A 21,640-nucleotide genomic window follows, 5' to 3' on the forward strand; every position below is an offset into this window, starting at 1 on the left:
CTTAATAACCCTTATGTAAATGAACCCCCTTATGTTCATGATTCCCTCTTATATAGATGACCCCCCCCCCCCCCATCATCATAATGTCCCCTAATGAATCTTCCCTTACAGTTATAATGCCCCCTAACAAATACGTACAACTGTGCTAAAAAAAAAAAAAGTTATACTCACCAACCTGCGATCCTGATGAATGGAGCTACCGCCACTTCCTTGACCACATACAGGACATATACAGTATATAATATTTTATACTGTTAAAATTTAAATATTTTATTAAATGTATTATTATGTTAAATCCACATAAAACATTATTTGAAATATTAGGCTGTCCAAAAATATACAGAATAATGGATATATAAAAAAGAGTATCAGCAAAGAAGACAGGGACAGTATTTGGGACAGTAACTGTTTGTTTATGATTGCAGGTGTTTTAGAATATAACATTAGATGTGTTTGATTGTTCTTCTAATAAATGATTTTATCGAAATACAATGACTTTTTATTAGGTGCAACAGCAAAGTACAGTATGTTGAAGCTGTACTAGTCTTCAAGTTTATTTTAGAGTAAAAAGATTCTTGGTGTATACCATATTTTGCACAGACTCAACATACTGATTATATGTGCATAGCAATGAAAACTGAAATTGTTAAGAAATATTTACAAATATGTAAATACATGATGAATATTGTATGTAATCACAAGACTGAGGCACTTATCATCAAGTATCTTATTTGTTAAGTTTTTGATTCTGTAGTTGAGGCCTAAAGAAATTAAAGTACAGTAAATTCTATCTTACATGTTTTATTTGCTTTCTTTACTTATGGACAGCACCATCAATTTTTTTTTCCACAAATATGCCTTACATTTAAGTTAACTTGTGTGAATTCAGATGAAGTTTCTCTGCTGTGGATCTTGCTATGAATCCATTGCAAAAATGTACTAAGGATTTGAATTGAGAATGTTCAGGATATCCTGAACTTTTTTTGGATGAGTTTTCTAAAATGCTACTATTTTGAAGCAGGATCAAGAATTCTAAACGTAGCTTTTAGGAATGGCATACACATAACATGTTAGAATTAGAATTATTAGAGGGTTAAAAAAATAATTACCAAGCATTAGCACTTGTTTGCAGGAAATTTTGTTAAGTGTCAAAGGGAGTCTGTCAGGTCCAAAATGCCTCCTAACTAACAATAGTACTGCCTGGAGGCCTTTAATAGGAGCAGAAATACACCTTTGTGGCCATAAATCGATAAAGCGGTGCAGAGATGATTATGTTTTTATGGATATGCAAATCAGTCTGCAAGTGCACAGGCGCAAATTTGCTGGATCTTCCATGAAATGGATTCCCATTGTCTCCCCTTAACCATGATTGCATTTTCACCCTCTATCTGCATCTTTATATCAAGATGTCTGTAAGAAAATCTTCAGAAGTCCATTGCCCATGCACTTGCATGTTCATATGTATATCCATGAAAAGGTTGAACAGCTCTGCATTGCTTCACCGGTTTATAGTTTGGGAGTCCTTATGGTCTCAACAGATTACCATTAACATTTGTCATGATGATAGTACAACAATAGGTATAATTGCACTATGCGTCTGGTCCTGTTTCTCTCTTCTAAACTGGTCATACAAATTAGATTTTAGACAGCTGAAGTGGCAGATATTGCAGATATTGTTGTACCTAAGCCTACAATAGTCTGTCTCATATAGCCAACAATCAACTTAAGTTGGTCAGAACCAAAATCTGTTATGTTGGATTTTTTTCTGCCATCTGTCTGCCATGATCTGTTGTGTATTTATGGTTGTTGATAAGTTTGGAACAGATTGTCCAATTGGAAGACTTGTGACAGCAAATTGACCATTGGCATACATTTAGAAAAGAGGTTGTCATGACAACACCTTTAAGATGAATATTCCATTGCTTAACAACAATTTTACACCATTGCACATTTTTTCATGATTTCCATGATATTAAGCACAACCTTAGATAGCTATAAAGTAAATCAACTGTATTTGCTTATACAGATAAGAATGATTTTATATGTTGTTATGATTATTATTATTATTATTATTATTATTATTATTATTATTATTATTATTATTATATCAAAAATGTTTCTGTAAATGTTAAAATAAATTAATTCTGGTGGTAAAATGATATGACCATTTGTAAAGTAAACATCTAATATATTAATTTTTTTGTTGTTTTCTTTTCAAAACAGATTCAAGAATGGCTTTGTTTGAATTGTCAGATGCAGAGAGCCCTTGGCATGGATATGGCTGGTCCTCCTACACCTATGCCCAAGCCAAGCAAGCAAAAATCTGAAGTACCCATAACAGGGGCATCTGTTTCTTCTCCAAAGAAAGAACCAAATGTAGTGCCAGACAAGTTAATGAAACAAGGCCCCAAAACCTCATCTATGTTAACCAACCAGATACCTGCACCAAACTCACCATCCAAGTCTAATCAACCAAGAACAGAAAGTAAAACAGATAAACCTCCTGTGTCAGATAAACCCAAACCATTGGTACCTGAAAAGAATCTGCCAGTTGAACCTACCAAGACTGAATCTGCTCAACTACTTCAGACTAAGACTGTACTTGAGCAGGCTGTTACTCATACAAATAAACAAAATGATAAGCATCCTATATCTCATCAAGTTAAAGAATTGAAACAATCTATGTTACCTAGTGAACAGCAAAGAATAGCACAAGAAGTAGAAATATCACAGAAAGAAGATTCTACAAAAAGTCCCAAAAAGATTTTGCCAGGCAGCCAGCAAGTTGCAAAGGAGGCACCTCTGCCAATAAGCCCAAAACCTAGTCCTTTACACAAGCCTGTGGCTCCACAAACATCACAGACTTCTGGGCCAGGAAGTCCAAAATCTAGTCCTTTACATAAACCTGTAGCTCCACAATCAACACAGCTTTCTGGACCTGGAAGTCCAAAATCTAGTCCTTCTCATAAACCAGTAGTTCCACAAACAACACAGCCTTCTGGGACAGGAAGTCCAAAGTCTAGTCCTTCTCATAAACCTGTAGTTCCACAAGCAACACAGCCTTCTGGGCCTGGAAGTCCAAAATCTAGTCCTTCTCATAAACCCGGAGGTCCACAAGCAGCACAACCTTCTGGGCCAGGGAGTCCAAAACCTAGTCCTTCTCATAAACCAGTGGCTCCACAATCAACACAGCCTTCAGGACCAGGAAGTCCAAAACCTAGCCTTGCTAATAAACCAGTTACTACACAATCAACACAGCCTTCAGGACCAGGGAGTCCAAAACCTAGTCCTGCTCATAAACCAGTAGCTCCGCAAACCACACAGCCTTCTGGACCAGGAAGTCCAAAACCTAGCCCTGCTCATAAACCAGTAGCGCCACATACCACACCGCCTTCGGGGCCAGGAAGTCCAAAACCAAGTCCTGCTAACAAACCTACCGCTCCACCTCCCAGTGGACCAGGAAGTCCAAAACCTAGTCCTTCTCACAAGCCTAGTCCACAAACAACTTCACAACCTGCTATTCCTGTATCTACAAAACCCAGTCCTCTGCCTAAACCTGGTACCCCACAAGGAACAGCACAACCTACAGCACAGCCATCTAAATCACAAGAGCAGCCAAGACGTTTCAGTTTAAATCTGGGAAGTGCTACTGAGACTCCAAAAGTACAACCTACAACACCACAAGAAACAGTGACTGGAAAACTCTTTGGATTTGGTGCATCAATATTTAGCCAAGCCTCTAGTTTTATATCAACTGCAGCTCAACCAGGTACTCAAACACAAAGCACACAAGGAACAGCATCCAAGCAACCTCCACCTCCACAAAAAATAGCTGAAAGTCAAAAAACAAAAGAGCCTACAGCCACACAACCACCCAAGGTACCTGCGATAAAAAAAGAAACACAAATGGTAGTCACAAAAGAGGACACAAAATCTATTCCTTCAAAGAAAGAAGTTGATGAAAAAATTGTGCAAGAAAAAGAAATAAAGAAGAACATTCCTGAATTACAAAAGACAGTAAAACCGGAGCCAAAAATTATTGAAAAAATCAAAGAGTCAAAAACACTATGTCCTCTTTGTAAAACAGAACTAAATATTGGTTCAAAGGACCTTCCGAACTTTAATACTTGTACAGAATGCAAGAATATGGTATGCAACCTATGTGGATTTAACCCAACTCCACACTTGACTGAGGTAAGAGATAAATACTATTGGAGAAATGTGTTTTACAATCGGATATTTTTAGTAGATTGTCTACATTGCAGTTTCTGCCACATTTTAAATCAATTGTTATCATTATATTCACAAATAAAAGTGACAGTTTTAATGCAGTGAAGTTGTTCTTCCAAACTTTTAGGAGGTGCACAGGCTGCCATACACTAGGTCCACAGAAGAGTTGGTCTCTTTGTCGTTGGGGTCTGCATGGGGACCCAAACGATGGAGAACCCATCTGCTAAAAAAGTGGTTACCTGTGGACACCCACGGACCCCATAGACTATAATGGGTCAAACAGATGTCCATCAAGTTTTCATCAGTTTATACTGAAATCGGCAAAGAGAAAAGTCTTCTGTTCAGGAGTTTTCTCACTAGCGATTTTAGGCAGAATCTGCAGCGGAGTCCCCAGTAATGGAAGTTCAGTATCCTCTAATATGAATAAATCAATTCATTTATTAAATTATCATGTTAAATTCCTAATAAAAAACTGTCTAGCAAACAGTGACATCTTCTGAACGTTACTGCAAATGAGTAAGAGCATTAATGGTTAGGGTTCATAAAAACTCTGATTATCTATTTAATAGGTTTTCTGGTAAAATGATTTTGATGACCTAATCTTACCTGTTGTTCTCACCAGCCACTGTAAGGCGAACAGAGCCGGAAGCAGATAGCTTTGTTATTTGTATAGCAGCTGTGCTGGTTTACTGCAGCTCAGCTCCATTCATCTGTACAGTAGCTGAACTGCAGTAATGCAGTGCAACCACTATTGCTTCTAGATCTGTTCTCCGTATAACAGCTGGTGATTGGTTGGGGTTCCCATCTGTTGTTTTCTCTGAAAACCTCTTTAAAGTTAGTCTGTCACCAGTACCCAGCTTATCAACTCAACCCTGCAGATATATAGGTTAGAGTCACCTGAATCAAACAGTGTTTTTCCCTTGTATATCAGTGCTTCCAATGCCAAGATATTGCTGTTTATGTCACACTACAAATGAGTTTTTTCGAGCAACGAGGGCATTGTTGGCGTGCAAAAAGGTAAGCAACTCAAGGACCTTGTATCTCCAAAGAGCTTATTGAGAAAAACAGTAATATCTCAACAATGTAGAGACCCAATGGAGGGGAAAACACAGTTTGGTCCAGGTGACCCCAGACCTATCTGCTGGGCTGATCTGGTGACATTCCCTTTAATATTTACCAACTAAACTCTGTTACTGAGTGTATTTGTCATCTGTTACAAAGGACATTCATTAAACCGAAATAGCTATTTGGAACTGATGGTTAATGATATCGTCCTCCAATCCTTTCTCTTTATGTAATGTTATTAGAATTGTATTTTACCTTTGGTAGCTTAATCTTTCTAGGGGGACTGGATATTGCTTTTAACGGCAACAAATAACCAATATTATCCTGCTTAAACCAGATGTTCTCCATTAGCAACCTGATGATCACCCATATTAAGATACAGAAGCCTGTCATTTATAGTGTTAGTTCATGCACTAAATGCAGAATTCATGGCAAGCGTCCAGTTTAAGATGAATCTTAATTAAAGGGCTGAGTCTACTGTATGTATTCCATTGCCAGCTAAAGCCATTAGTGAGTCAGGAGTGGAATCTTAGCATAACTGATGGTCATCATCACTTTACATTGACATAGTGTATGTATGGATTACAGTATATATTACATAAAGAAATAGATATGATATGGTTTTAATTCTATTAGTGCAATGAAAAGACTGTAGCCACAAAGACCCCTGTTAAAACCAATTACTGTTTAGTGGATAAAGTACTCTCATGTCACCCTGGAATTTTTGACACCCTCAAAAGTGCAAAGTGCTCATGTTTGTAACTTAAAAGTGTAAGTGTATGTCACCATTGATTATGTAATCCTGCTAACAATGTCAGTACTTTCATTTCTGAGGATGCTATCCATTGGTTATTTTGTTTCCTGTTCACACTTTTACACTTACGAACTCTGCCAGATTTGTTATCATGTTTCTTATTGATTCCCTTTGTGAAGTCCATACTCTCAAGAAGGGTGTTTTCAGGGGATTTTGCAGGTAGCAATAAAGATTACCAATGCATTTCCTGCACATTTCCTATTATTATCCTAGTCCCCAATTACTGCCTTTGCAGAACGCAGCAGGAAGGCCATAGTTCTACGTCCTGTGCCTCCCTGTTGACACTCTGGGGGCGATTTATTAAGCAAAATGCCCAAGAATTCTGGTGTAATCTACCGTTACAAAAGTAAATAAACATGATGGAAGAGAGTGTCCATCATATTTTTTACATTAGTGTGAATGGAAACAGACACAGAATCAGTTCTCTTCAACAGTTTAATGTACATTGCTGTCATCCTATAACAGAAGACAGCAACGGACATTAACTATGGTAGTGTAAATGTAAGCTTAGACTAGACAGTTTAAGAATATTCCAGATTTATCAAACAGCATCAGCCACTTAGATAAGTTTCCACTTTCTTATCTTTTAGACATTATTAGTAAATCTGGGCCTCTGGCTCTCAGGCACATCACTGACTCTGCTCTACACTATGCGTGTACAACCATATGTGATGGTGACATCACAGAGAGTTGGAATAACTGTAGGCGAGACAGCGTGCAGTGTCTTCCAGCATCCCTTTGCCCACCTGGGAGCTATGGGAGACCTGCTTATATATTAATAATAAAGGTTATCCAGTGCAGGGAATGCAATGATAAGTTTTATATCTACCTGCATAAGCCCATTATGGTGAAGATTGAACTATGTAGTAAATTCTACTTATGGTTTATCCAAAAATTAAACCTAACTGCTTGAGTTCATTCTCTGTCTATAGACATGTTAGTGATCATATAGACCTGAAGAAAATTACGTAATGTGATAGTCAGTACACTGCTTTACTCAACTTGCAATTTACAAATACAATGGGGAGAATCATTGCTATGATTTTGTGGCATAAAATAGTCACTAATCGGGGTTTGTCACTATTTAACCCTGCATATGACTTAAGTAGTTGCAAGTGTCATGTTTGCCCCAGCCTCGTCCACTTTGCCTTGTATACAGGTAGGCTGTAAGTGGGACACCACCTGTGTCATATTCATCATCACTTAAGTCAGAAAAGTGGTGTAAAATCTACGCCAGCAAGACACTAGTGTGGATTAAGCACTCCGTCCACTGGCACAGGAGACATTAAGCCTTGAGGCAAATATACTGGTCAGAATGTATCCACCCCAATGACTGTAAGTAGTAGTACCAAGAATACCATGTGAAACTCCGACAAGTATATGGCTTTATTTCCACTTGAGTGATATGAACAAATTTCTATCGTTCTGATTACAGAAACAGAGTTAAAGGACATTTCAGGATTTGCAGTCTTGACCAAGTGATGGCGAGTAGCAGAATTATGGGATACTCTTAGCCTTCAGGGATCTGTCAGATATTGTTGGTATATCCTCAAGATATTTCCAACGCCTACTGTACTGGCTTCTATTTTAGTCATAATAGCAATAACACCATGAAGATGAAAGGAAACACTGTGCAGGGCTTCTACCAAGGGAAATGCTCTGTTTTGTAAGGTTAGCTTCCATACCACTGAGGATTGCTTTTTTTCTTTTCTTTTTCCTTTCATGTTAATTAGACAGCTCATCCCTGATGACATTATCCTGCTGACGTAGATATGGAATAAATCATAACAATGGTGATGTTCTTTACATATTTAACCCTGAAGCATTACAATAAGTAAGCAGATAACATTACATATAGTTTAAAGCAGCATTCTAGCATCTGAAGAACGAGGAGTTCACTTACCTGGCACCCTCACCTTCTTATACAACAACCATGGGTGCACTATAAGGCCACATGATCAGAAGAAGTATGCTGATTCACACAGCAGTCAGAAGTGTTAAGAACAAGATGTAATTGTTCATCTAATGTGTCTCTTCATACAGAAGTGAGGTTAGCAACTGTGGATTTTAAATAGAGCTGAAATGGGATTATCAGTTGCAAAATCTCTTAGATTTATCACGATATAGTTTTAATCGGCTGGATTTTGTAACCACATTTAGTCAAGGTTACAACTCAATATGAGATATTATTTCTAAGCATATCCTGATGTTGGAGTATATTAAGTGAGGGTTGCATACTTTATACATGGAGGTCTCAAACTTAAGGCTAAGGCCCCACGTTGCGCCCTGAAGCAAAACAGCATTACGGGAAAAACCATTGTGGCAACGCATTGTGGTTCTTCCAGCAGTGCTTTCCACAAAATGTTCACAGAGGTTTCGATTGTACCTATAGAGAAACCACCGATGTTTGCGTAGGTATATTTAACATATTGCGATTTAAAAAATCATGACAGTTTTGGAAATCACAACGTCCACTGCATGGATTTTTCTGCAAAGTCCATTTTGGTCCATTTTGCTGTGACTGTAAAGCCCCGACCTTAAGTAGAATATTTTCTCCAAGTCTTTTAATCACTAAAAATCAATCTTATGGGCGTTGGCTTTCTATGTAAAAGTTTTTTTAAGTGTGGCTCTGGTAAATATGTTTCCTGCAATTTTGCTTACCCAATCAATAACTTTATTAGACAAACAGATGGAGTTCAGTATAAATCAATACTTTTATAAATTGCAATACAAAAAAATATAGAGTAAACTGAATGCTATCTGAAGTATACAGTATAGGATGTGCCTTATGTTGTCTGAAAGAAAGAATTTAGGAAACACGTGTATTACACTTGCTTACACTTGTTTCTCTTCTATTGACTCAAGTGTGTTATGTTTCTCTTGTGACCCAAAGTAAAGCATATGCTATATATGAGCATATTGGCAGAAATGTAAATATTCTTAAACCTGCACAGTCTCCAATAAATTCATCTACTGGGCAATGGTAAATAATAAAAGCGTAGGAGAGGGATGATACAGTAGTCTGCTTCAGGGTCTCAGTGAGCCAGTATAAGCCCTGTTCTAATGGCTGTTTTTGTTTGAGAAACACAGTTTATGTACCAGTGGAAGGAATGGAATTGGAAAGGATTTTTTTTCCCGTGAAATGGGGCAATTGGCATAAGCCATATGGGTTGTTTTTTTTTTGCTTTCCTCTGGATCCACACTGTTGGGGATGGTAGGGTTATAGGTGGGACTTGATGGACTGATGTCTTCATCCAACCTCATCTACTATGTAACAGTCAGGGGTTTGTTTTAACAGAGATGCTTTGAGGTTCAGCTAGATCTTAGATATACTTGTCATGCTCAAATTATGCTGTGAGTTTGGGAATATAGACCCAAGGTCCAGCTAGAATAAACGACATCACAGATCACATTAATACAGTTAGTTCACTTCCCCTGAATCACATGTAGTCCAGGAAATGTGCCCGTCATACTAGATTCACACCATGTTTTTCATTACAGTTCCTACCACTGTTTTGGAAAAATAAACCATGCCAAAACAATCAAATCTACAGCTACTAAAATTGCTTAGATACATTTCTACATCATTCTTGTGATAGGAAGAAATCATTTTTCACAGTTTTATCACAACTATTTTGTTGAAGGGTTTCTATGGTAAATTCCAATTTTATTTATGCCTATAAAGGCAGATGTGTTGCTAAATAGGCCACTCATTTAAAAGAACTTCTTTTATTGAGCAAATGCAGCTTATAGCAAAATGTTTAATCATGTGTTACGTAAGGTACAATATCAGCAGACTGCTCAAATATTCCTTTTACAATCCATTTCCTCTCCTTCTAGTAGATCTGTGTCTGCCCGGAGCTGTCATTTTTGATGACTACAATGGAAAAGTTAAAGCAATTAGGTAATCAGCACCTGCAGCATCTTGCAGTCAATAGCTTGTCTCTAGAAGACTTTCTGGGTTGTTATAATGGGAATTGCCAGTTGTTCTGTATAGCCTTCAACATTACTATCACTAGGGTATGCCGTGATATTTTACTCTATATACTCTATATAGTCCAACCACTGCTGTGGTGGCCTCTTTATTTTTGGGGGATCAAGAGTAGATGACAGCCAGATAGTCTAGACATGTGGCTCATAAATTTTTAGCTTTCCAGGACAATACTGTGTGGTGATGTTGTATCACAGAGTGATATCCTATGTGTCTGCTCATTGTTTGTATTATTAATTGCAGTCAATAAGGGTGTTGTTAGTATTGTAGTATATTGTAGTGTATACTGTATTGAATTGGTTTTATGAGAAATTGGAGTTCTTATCAAACCGAGTTTAGGGTGGGTCCATCTTTAGTTACCTATATATATAAATAAAGAGAGACAGAGAGATAGATGAAATAGATAGTTGTCTGGTCCTGTATGCCGGGGGAAAACACAGATTCACCTCACCACGCTTATTCGACTTCTTAGATCTTCTATGATGTCTTGCGGTTTATGTATCTTAAATCCTTCTTTACTGTTCTCTTTTTACTGACAGGCTGACCAACATACCGACTATCCTGTCAAAAAATCATTAACATTTTAATGCCAAAAGTAGTAGGTCAGTATATAGCCAAGGAAGGCTGTGAAGAAAAATACAGAAGGCGGAAAAGGCCAAGGGTCCATTCACATGGAGGAAAATGGTGAGGAATTTGGTGTGGAATTTCAGCGCTGAAAAAAAAGCCTCCCATTGACTTCAATGGGTTCCTTTTTCTGCTAGCAAGAGAGGCTTTTTTTCAGCGCTGAAATTCCACACCAAATTCCTCACCATTTTCCTCTATGTGAATGCACCCTTACAGTATTCTTATAGAATATGTCTGCATGGAAGAGTCTGCTGAGTTATACAGGAGATTTTACTTTATTCATATTGCTACAACTGGAAAAGACATCAAGAGCACTTTATTCTCTTTCTCATTGTGTAGAACTGGTATTTGACCTTTATTTGGTGACTACATTAAAGATACATGCTACCTTGCATAGAGCAGAACTGATATTGCTTATTTTGTCATATTAGAAAAGATATCTTATAGATATTGGAGAAAATGTATTAATTTGTTTAAGGCTATAGTCCCATGTAGCGAGCTGCAGGGAAATATCGCCGCGGGAAAAACATGTATTTGTCCACAGCGCTTTTCACAGAAAGTCCGCAGAGTTTTCCTCTGTGGATTATCTGCTTCACTTATACCTATATGGAAAACAACAGTGTTTCTGTAGGTATAATTGACATGGTACGATTTACAAAAATGCCGTTTTTTTTTTTTTTTTGCAGTGTGTGGATGGGACTAGCCAGAATCCCATCCACTTTGCAGGTCCTGTAAGATGCTGCAGTTCTTACTGTGGCGTTTCCACCGCTGTAAAATTGTGAGGTTTACGCCTACACCAATTTATGGTTGATATGGGATGATATTATGGCACACAATTGGTGCAAAGCCCTTTCGTGTGCCACAACCCCACTTCTAAGTATTGCTCTGTACATTGTGCATATAAGCCAGTATTGTACAATATACCAGTCTTAATAAATCTGCCCCACTCTAGCTTAAGAAATATATTTATAGGAGGAGGAGGAAAGAGCAAAATAACAGATACTTTGAGGCTTATGCCCTTCATTTTTTAAGACCCTAACAACAAATCTTAGTCTTAATTTTGCTGAAAGATATGAATGAACCACGACAGGTTCTAGATGGATAGATTTTGTTCGTATCATAATTCCTCTCTTGACCCACAGGAACAGTCTATTAATAAACTACTTAGCTGGTTAGATTTCCAGATCGTCCATGCCACATAGAAGCATTAGAAGAATATGAGCTGTTATTATTGAAGCACTTCCATTTTGAATGTGCTTTACCAGATTCCCTTCAGCCCTGTAGACCATTAGTAGCGATACAATTTCATAATACATTTTATAGTCTTAAGTGACTCGAACATTTTGGCTATACATTAAGATTGCCGATATTACATAGCTTAAGGTATTCTAGAACCCTTTTGTAAAAAGTCAGTTTAGACCTTGGTGATACTAATTATTATTATGACACAAATATGGACTGGAATTGCAATTATTTATGATGGTAATTATGGGGTATATTCACAAATAATAATAAAACAAATAATGTAATTGTTGCCCATAGCAACCAATCACAGCATGGCTTTAGTTTTTCAAGAGTGTTATAAGAAATTAAAGTTGTTCTGTGATTGGTTGCTATGGACAATGCTGACAGGTTTGGGTTTTTTTAGGTAGTTTTATAAATCTCCCCCTATGTGCTATAGTAGTCAGCATATACCGTAAAGTATTAACTCTACCGGTAAATTGAGCCTCCATGTATCAGCTAGTAGGATTCATTGTGAACACTGTGATGCACACCATGAAAAATGACTGTCATCTATCTTCTTCCATTTCCTGACAGCTGTTGGACACTGTGGGGCTCAGTTATAAATACTGTAGCTGAGTCTTTAATGTAATAGAACTAAAGTTGATGATGGCCCATTTTTCCTTCTCAAGAGAAGTTTATTTGTTTGGGATGTCCTATCCTAGATCACACCATACATTCATGTTGTCTATTTCGATGACTTGTTGGCACAGCTACACTTTTATAAATGAAGTCCAGTTGTATTTGAAAAGACTTGTATTGTTCTGTCTGCATTTAGCAGAAGAAAATTCAGCGTCACAGATCCCATTAGATATTTTGTCATTGACAGTCAGCCACCGTCGCTTTTGTTTGTAATGGGCTTGTGAGTAAGAAACCCAGAATACATGGGATTAGAACCATATAGTCTTTGGCAATGCATCAGCTTCTGTATGGGATCTGATGATTGTTGGATGTCCAACCATACCTCATCTTGGATTCAGGCTACAGGCAGCACAACAGCATACTAGACCCTTTTTTCAACAGTACAGTTTTCCTAATAAACCTAGCCTTTCAATCTGATATGGTGATCGCTTACATATATCATCATTACATTCACACATGTAAAATTTTATTGGATTCCAACGACTCCTTCTTGTTTTTTTGTAATTTTTTTTTTAATGAGTGTATGTATGTTTTTCAAATATAGTAGAGATATCTCCAGATCAGCAAACCAACAAATCCATTTCAGTTTATAAGTTAATTTAAAGGAATTGTCCCATCTCAAGGATCCTATCTATACTGGTAGCTTATGTAAATTGAAGCCTTTTTCCTAAATATATTGCTTTAGAAATTCTGCTTTGTTTGCCTGGTATGTGAATTTATTCCTCCCATTGTTTACGCTGTGTTGCTATAACCATGGACCTATAGGACAAGTGACATCACTCACTCACCGCTCTTGCCAACTTCAGATAAGTAAACACACAGATAACTCTGAGCCTCTTCTGTACAAGAATCTGCAGAATATCTGACCTTCAGAAGTGTTGTTTGTCCAATTAAAGGGGCTCTATCATTGGGAAAAGTCATTTCTAACTAAGCACATACTTGCATGGCCTTTAGAAAGGCTATTTCACATGTACCTTTTGTATGTAAATTGCCCCAGTAGTTTTTGAATGAGCCCCTATTTATTCATATGCTAATTAGGCTCCAGTGAGCACAGGAAGTCTTAGCAAGCACTCCTCACTCTGCTGTGTATGAGAGCAGGGAGATGAGTCATCAGCAGCAGCCACAGCAGCCTGTGCGGTACACACGACACACAGTGCTCAATGAGACTTCCAGGTGCACCATGGAGGCTAATTAGCATATTAAAAATCAACTGAGGCGATTTACATTCAAAAGGGATGTGTGGAATAGCTTTTCTAAAGGCTATGCAACTATATGCTTAGTTAAAAATTGTTTTTCCCAATGATAGAGCCCCTTTAGGCAGGAGGGATGGGGAGGGAGAGAAATACAGGAAGTGGGAAGCAGACACTGCATGCAGCCTGGCTGAAAGGCTGACATGGGAGAACCCCTTTAATATGAACAAATTGGATTTTTTTTTTACTTCAAGAGTTTTACAGTTATGAAAATAATACTAATACAATTATTTATCAAGTCTAGAGTTTCAGAAGCCAGACTTAATAAACTGTGTACTGGGGCAAGATGCTCCTAATTTGATATGGGGAAAATGCCTTTTAATCAATTAGGTGTATCTGTAACCCTCCATCTGGCAGAAAGTCAATTTGACATCAGCTGGAGCAAATGTGACATTAAACAGTAAAAATAAAAGACAACATTACAACATTTTTTACATACAAAAAAAACAAAACTGGTGTAGGGGGCTCGATACATCCCCCCAAGGTGTAGATTTAAACATGTTTCAGGGATTCATGATGTCAGTGAAATAACTATCCAGGCTTTCTAAACTGGAAAATATGGTAAGATTTATATCCTGAGTTGCTTAATTTTGGTAAGAAAATAGCTAGTTTGTCTGATCAGTGAAACAGCTTCCAAAGGTTTTTCTTGAGAAATGTTTCTTTGCTGTGTTCTGGAGTAGCCTGCGCTGGATTTTCCCATCACACATAAGTGGCAGATGGAAGGATAGCTGCTCCTTAGTACTGGGTTTCTGATTAACAAGAAGTCACTTAACCTGTCAGCATGTTTTAAAGACTGGATGAGATTAAAGTATCCAGAGTCATTCTACACAAACAGTGATAGAACGTACAACTTAAATGTAGATGTTACACTCGGATGGGTTTGGACCTGGGATCCTAGTGGTTCAAGACAGCAGAGCTAACCAGATAACCATCTCGCTGTAATATGTAATGTAGCTCTGTGTTTTCAGCACAATTAGAAAGATACTTACAGTAGATGTTATTGGTAAAATGTAACATCAGTGTCCTTCTGCCCCTGACTGTGTTTCATTTATATTGGTTAATCAGAATCTTGATTGAGTGTTACTACTCATAGCAACTAATAAGATTTTAGTTTTCAATTTTCTGTACTGTATGATGTCTTTGGTGCTGTAGGTACTTGCAACAGTTTTCCTTAGCACTGTTATCACCCCAACATATTTACTTTATTTAGACCACATCTACAGTAAATGAGCACTTATTACACCAAACAGTCATATATGCAAAACCAGGGGATGAAAAGTTGCTTGAGAAACACAGAATTACAGGTCAGAAAAAAATTCTGCTGAAAATTCAATTAAATGACAACAGAGCATAAGTAAAAATGATTAGTTCTGAATTATAATGTATCTGCAGTCTTATCTAACCATAGTGATGTCCAGTGCAAGAAAGTTTACATATGTGTCTTTATAATTGAGCAACATAGGTAAAGCAAATAGACAATTCATCAAAGTACGGTATGGAGAGTAGCATGGGCTGGCCAGTAACTGTGAACTGATGTGAGGTTTTTTTAGAGACTGTTAAGAAGTATAGTTTGAGATATATATATATATATATATATATATATATATATATATATATATACAGTCCTATGAAAAAGTTTGGGCACCCCTATTAATCTTAATCATTTTTAGTTCTAAATATTTTGGTGTTTGCAACAGCCATTTCAGTTTGATATATCTAATAACTGATGGACACAGTAATATTTCAGGATTGAAATGAGGTTTATTGTACTAACAGAAAATGTGCAATATGCATTAAACCAAAATTTGACCGGTGCAAAAGTATGGGCACCTCAACAGAAAAGTGACATTAATATTTAGTACATCCTCCTTTTGTAAAGATAACAGCCTCTAGTCGATTCCTGTAGCTTTTAATCAGTTCCTGGATCCTGGATGAAGGGATTTTGGACCATTCCTCTTTACAAAACAATTCAAGTTCAGTTAAGTTTGATGGTCGCTGAGCATGGACAGCCCGCTCTCAAATGATCTGAAAACAAAGATTATTCAACATAGTTGTTCAGGGGAAGGATACAAAAAGTTGTCTCAGAGATTTAACCTGTCAGTTTCCACTGTGAGGAACATAGTAAGGAAATGGAAGACCACAGGGACAGTTCTTGTTAAGCCCAGAAGTGGCAGGCCAAGAAAAATATCAGAAAGGCAGAGAAGAAGAATGGTGAGAACAGTCAAGGACAATCCACAGACCACCTCCAAAGAGCTGCAGCATCATCTTGCTGCAGATGGTGTCACTGTGCATTGGTCAACACTACAGCGCACTTTGCACAAGGAGAAGCTGTATGGGAGAGTGATGAGAAAGAAGCCGTTTCTGCAAGCACGCCACAAACAGAGTCGCATTAGGTATGCAAAAGCACATTTGGACAAGCCAGCTTCATTTTGGAAGAGTGGACTGATGAAACAAAGATTGAGCTGTTTGGTCATACAAAAAGGCGTTATGCATGGCATCCAAAAAAAATGGCATTCCAAGAAAAACACTTGCTATCCACTGTAAAATTTGGTGGAGGTTCCATCATGCTTTGGGGCTGTGTGGCCAATGCTGGCACAGGGAATCTTGTTAAAGTTGAGGGTGGCATGGATTCCACTCAGTATCAGCAGATTCTTGAGAATAATGTTCAAGAATCAGTGACGAAGTTGAAGTTACGCCGGGGATGGATATTTCAGCAAGACAATGATACAAAACACTGCTCCAAATCGACTCAGGCATTCATGCAGAGGAACAATTACAATGTTCTGGAATGGCCATCCCAGTCCCCAGACCTGAATATCATTGAACATCTGTGGGATGATTAGAAGCGGACTGTCCATGCTCGGCCACCATCAAACTTAACTGAACTTGAATTGTTTTGTAAAGAGGAATGGTCCAAAATACCTTCATCCAGGATCCAGGTAGTGATTAAAATCTACAGGAAGCGACTAGAGGCTGTTATCTTTGCAAAAGGAGGATTTACTAAATATTCATGTCACTTTTCTGTTGAGGTGCCCATACTTTTGCACCGGTCAAATTTTGGTTTAATGCATATTGCACATTTTCTGTTAGTACAATAAACCTCATCTCAATCCTGAAATATTACTGTGTCCATCAGTTATTAGATATATCAAACTGAAATGGCTGCTGCAAACACCAAAATATTTAGAACTAAAAATGATTAAGATTAATAGGGGTGCCCAAACTTTTTCATAGGACTGTATATATATATAATGCATAGAGCAGTTCCAAAACAAAAATACCCTGCAGAAAATCTGTACTTTAGCTCAGAACTTTTTTTTATGTTATTTTAATATAAAGTGACTGTTAAATAAGTAAGGGCACTGAGACGGGATGGAGAGACTTTGAAAATTTCAATTGATCAAAGTGGAAATTTATCATTGATACCATCTTTAACCCCTTCCCGACATCTGACGTAATAGTACGGCGCTGCCGGGAAGGACTTCCCGCAAACCGCCATAGTACTACGGCGGCTGCATGGTGCGCACACAGAACCTGTGTACACACCATGCCCTGCGAGTGTCAGCCGTATGTTACGGCTGACAATGCCCTGTAACACTCGTGATCGGAACCGGGTCCGATTGCGGGTGTTAACCCCTGAGATGCCGACAGTCAAACATGACTGCCGGCATCTCATGGGTTTCGGTATATTATGGTGCCGATCGGCACCCCTCGCGATGGTTTCGGGGGGTGCTGGTGTTGGTAATGTTCACACTGGGGTCTGCCCCATCACTTCCCCCTCCACGTACCTGGTTGATCCTGCCAAAAAGGAAGCTGTCAGCCCCGTGTGTCTACACAGGATGACAGCTTCCTCTACACTGCAATACATGTGTAACACGTGTATTGCAGCGTATATCTAGTGAAGCAGTGATCAGCAGATCACTGCTTCAATCCCCCATGGGAACAGAAAAAAAGTTATAATAAAGTAAAAATGAAAAAGTTTAAGTTTAAAATAAATTAGAAATAAATAAATGATGAAGCTCCATCGTTTCACCTATGGTTAAAGTGGCCCTGGTCATTGCCACTGACCTATGGAACGTTCAGCCAACCAAGTTTTATTTGATGCTATTCTGGGGCTTCTCAATTTTGGATACATTATATATATATATATATATATATATATATATATATATTTATTTATATATATGAGCATATATTGAGGATTACACCCAGTTTACAGGACTATGGAATTAGTCCATACTGAACACACACTCACAACACATATATACAGTGCAGACCACATACATACTGTATACCACTTACATATACTCACTCAGCACACAAACAAATGTTTGAACGCAGCGGCTAAAATCAGATGCTGCTCTGTATGCTTTGGATTCAGTAGGTGGCTCTGTTTGCTGTGACTGTTAGTATGGGGTAACACCTGCTGTATCCAGTCAAACCAGGTAGGTTAAGGTTGCATATAGGAAAGGCATAGTTAGCTTCTACTTCAACAGTTCAACACCAGAAAACGCTGAGGCTCTTGGAGTGTTAACTGTGATGGGCTGACAGGTAGAGTCTACCAGACAGCACATCTAACACTCCCAGAGCGCTACCCATTGGATGCTTGACACACCTGCTTTAAACCACTCTGTTTCAACCATCCAGAGTCTTCATGGTTCTTTCACTGTAGCACCTTTTGTCATGTGATATAATCAAATGATGTGCTCTTCATAAGTCTTTTACTGATAGGAGAAAGAAAGCTCCAGCACACATCAGTGTATGCTGGGATTATTGTAGACCACAGTTATATACAGTGTATAGGGCTGTAGTGGCATTCAGGGCAAAATGGCTGAATTGACTTCTTATATTAGGAAAGTGCTGCTTGAGGCCAGAAGCTTACTTAACCTCATGGATGGTTCGGGCCCTGGCAATATTCTTGGGTGGAAAGTTTCTAATTCTAAATATCCATAATGAAGATATTTTGATTCCTTAAGGCCAGGTATCAACAGTGCAATTCTGATGCATTATTATAAGCAAAAAAAAACTAAGTATACGTCTTGCCTTATGCTTTAAATCCACTCTTCACTGTTGCTGAAAAATACCCTGTCTGAATTTACTAACCATTACAACCCAATAGAAAATTCAGTATGTTATTTTCATCCCACAAGAAAATCTATCACTTGGACTTGAAATCCATGGAGCGCTGCCATTTTTTCTTCTTGATATGAATAGTGGGAGGTGGCCATCTTCCTAGTGGTTGCACCCAGGTTACTTTATTGGCTGTGTTGATTATAGATATATATATATATATATATATATATATATATATATATATATATATATATATATATATATTAGTAATCACCACATAAGGTCTTCTACACCTTGATATTATATTACATAAAAATCAATAGGTTAGTATGGATAGTTATCATCTTGTGTTAATACAGATTTAGGTGCAGTTTTAGGTTACTACTACACAAGTCAATGTTTTATTTCCCACATGTAAATCGCTTCTCTCACATATGCTACAGCAGAACTAAGAATAATTTTCTAATGCTTATAAAAGTCCATTATTCGGAATTGCTTTGAATTTTTGTAGTATTCAGCTTTTCAGATTAAAACTGTTCTGACATACACTAATTCTAAGATAAGCATACTGAAATGTTAATCTTTTCTATAATTATCCTTTTCTTATGCTCTCCACGGTAGTTAATGCTACAAATCCCAATGTATTTATAGGGTGTATTAGACCAGCAGATATTTTACATTTGGTACATGCTTGATTTTGTGTGTATAGATTGTAATTAAATATATGTATTCCTTTGCAGCTTTTTATGTGGAACTAGTAATAAAAGAAAAACCCAAATCATTTATACTAGGTTCACACTAGTGTTGCATCTCTGTTGTTCAGGCCCGAACATTAAAGAGAAGCGGTCTGCTAAAACAGTGGTTACAGCAGAGCCCAGCGGACCCCATTGACTATAATTCATTCTATATTCATTATAAACTTTATTATGGTATGCTCTGTTACCAGCTTTATGCAGTGATTAATAACATTTTGACTTCTTTACAATCACCATATTTTAACCTTATAAACCAAAGGCATATGAAGATATTGTAGAAGCATAATGCAGCTATTATGGCTGTGTAGAAAACAAAAGTATAGTATGCCCATGTGCACAAGTCCTTAAGGCTAAGGCCCCACGGGCCGTATCCGCAGCACTAAAGTGCTGCGGGAAGAACCGCTGCGTGAACGCATTGCAGTTGTTTCCACAGCACTTTTAAGAGAAAGTTTGCAGTTTTCTGCTCAGGAAAGCCACAATAGTTTCCGTAGATATAATTGACATATTGCGATTTGCAAAGCCGCAACGGCTTTTCCGCAAAGTGGGGATGGGATTCGCATGAATCCCATCCACTTTGCCTGCACTGTACAATGCCGCGATCTTTCCCGCAGCGTCTCTGCTGTGGGCAAATCACGGTGTTTCCGGTCCGTGGGGCCCCGGCCTAAAGGAGTTTTCCCAAAATACAACAAAAAAGTTTGAGAAGCCATACTGATAAACCATCCACACAGTAACTATTATTTCACCCACCTCCCTTCCAATATTTACAACCCTATAGCTCCATTAAATTTTCACTTACTAATTAAAACTACATTTTCCAGTTGCACGCTGTTATTCCTTCAAATAGAAATGATCATTGTCCTGCACATATTACATCTGTTAGGATGGTACATATATGATTATGCAGCACTTATCTAATAAACAGCTATAGGAAATAAAAATAGAAACTGAACATGCTTGTCCTGTATGATGGTGGACAATAGGATGTATCTAGTGGCAACAGTGAGCAAATCAGGATAGGGAAAGGAAGATTTCATTAAGCTTTTTATAATTATAATAACAAATTGTAATACTACTATCCAATGATAATGATATTTTGCAAAGTACTTTTTTTAATGAAATATGAAGTTTTGGGAGTACATATTTAAGGAAAATTGGGTTGTATTGTGGATAATACTTTAATACAGTATATCACTGCCAGTTGTTCTCTGTATAGATGTAATGTAATCAACCGTTTGTGCTCCATATTAAAAAAAAACAAAAACAAAAAAAAAACCCCTCACCCACTGAGTATAATATTGGACCCATGGATGCATGGATGCAAATATATCAAAGTCCAGGACTATACCTGACATTGAAGCAGATCACTTTCAGCTCTTCTTCCTACTAGTTGCAAACTACCCATGCTATGAATCATGCCTAGAGGAATACCTAAGGAGCTACTGCATGACACGGTGATTCAAAACACCAAATATTTAGGTCACGTTCACTCTTTGATTCCTGTATTAAGCATAACTTAATGTGACAGATATGTGTTGCCTTATATGCAAGTTTTCATTTATATAAGAAAGGTTGGCTTAGCTTTAAGTAGAGGGTGCAACACCCAGAGGTGTGAACCTCACCATAATTGAGCATACTTCTGCCAGCAGAGGAGGCATTAAAATACCAGTCTTCCTAAATTCTGTCCAATTTATTATTCTATCTTTAAATGTTGATATACTCATTTGTTGAAGGATACAATATTTCTTCTCTATCACTGCAGACTTGTGATCTTGTTGCCGGATCTATTCACATGGTGCGGTGCTGCATGGTGTCTGCTGCTCCTGTGGTGCTAACTTTGGGGCTGTGCCTGTGGGCGCTGTGTTGTGGTTGTGGTGGTGTACAGTAAAGTAGGGACCCACTATAAAGAGGTCGCCAT

The 21,640-nt window shown here is 37.8% G+C and overlaps 1 protein-coding gene across 1 annotated transcript in view; it reads left to right on the forward strand.

Annotated features, from left to right (window-relative positions):
- PCLO (piccolo presynaptic cytomatrix protein) overlaps positions 1 to 21,640 on the forward strand; it is a 305,609-nt gene that overhangs the window by 82,861 nt on the left and 201,108 nt on the right. Inside the window, exon 3 of the mRNA XM_075274050.1 lies at positions 2,224 to 4,194. Coding sequence (XP_075130151.1) covers positions 2,224 to 4,194 — 1,971 coding nt within the window. The remainder of the gene's footprint in view (positions 1 to 2,223; positions 4,195 to 21,640) is intronic.

This window comes from Leptodactylus fuscus, chromosome 5 (genome assembly GCF_031893055.1).
Source record: "Leptodactylus fuscus isolate aLepFus1 chromosome 5, aLepFus1.hap2, whole genome shotgun sequence".
Classification (NCBI taxonomy): Eukaryota; Metazoa; Chordata; class Amphibia; order Anura; family Leptodactylidae; genus Leptodactylus; species Leptodactylus fuscus.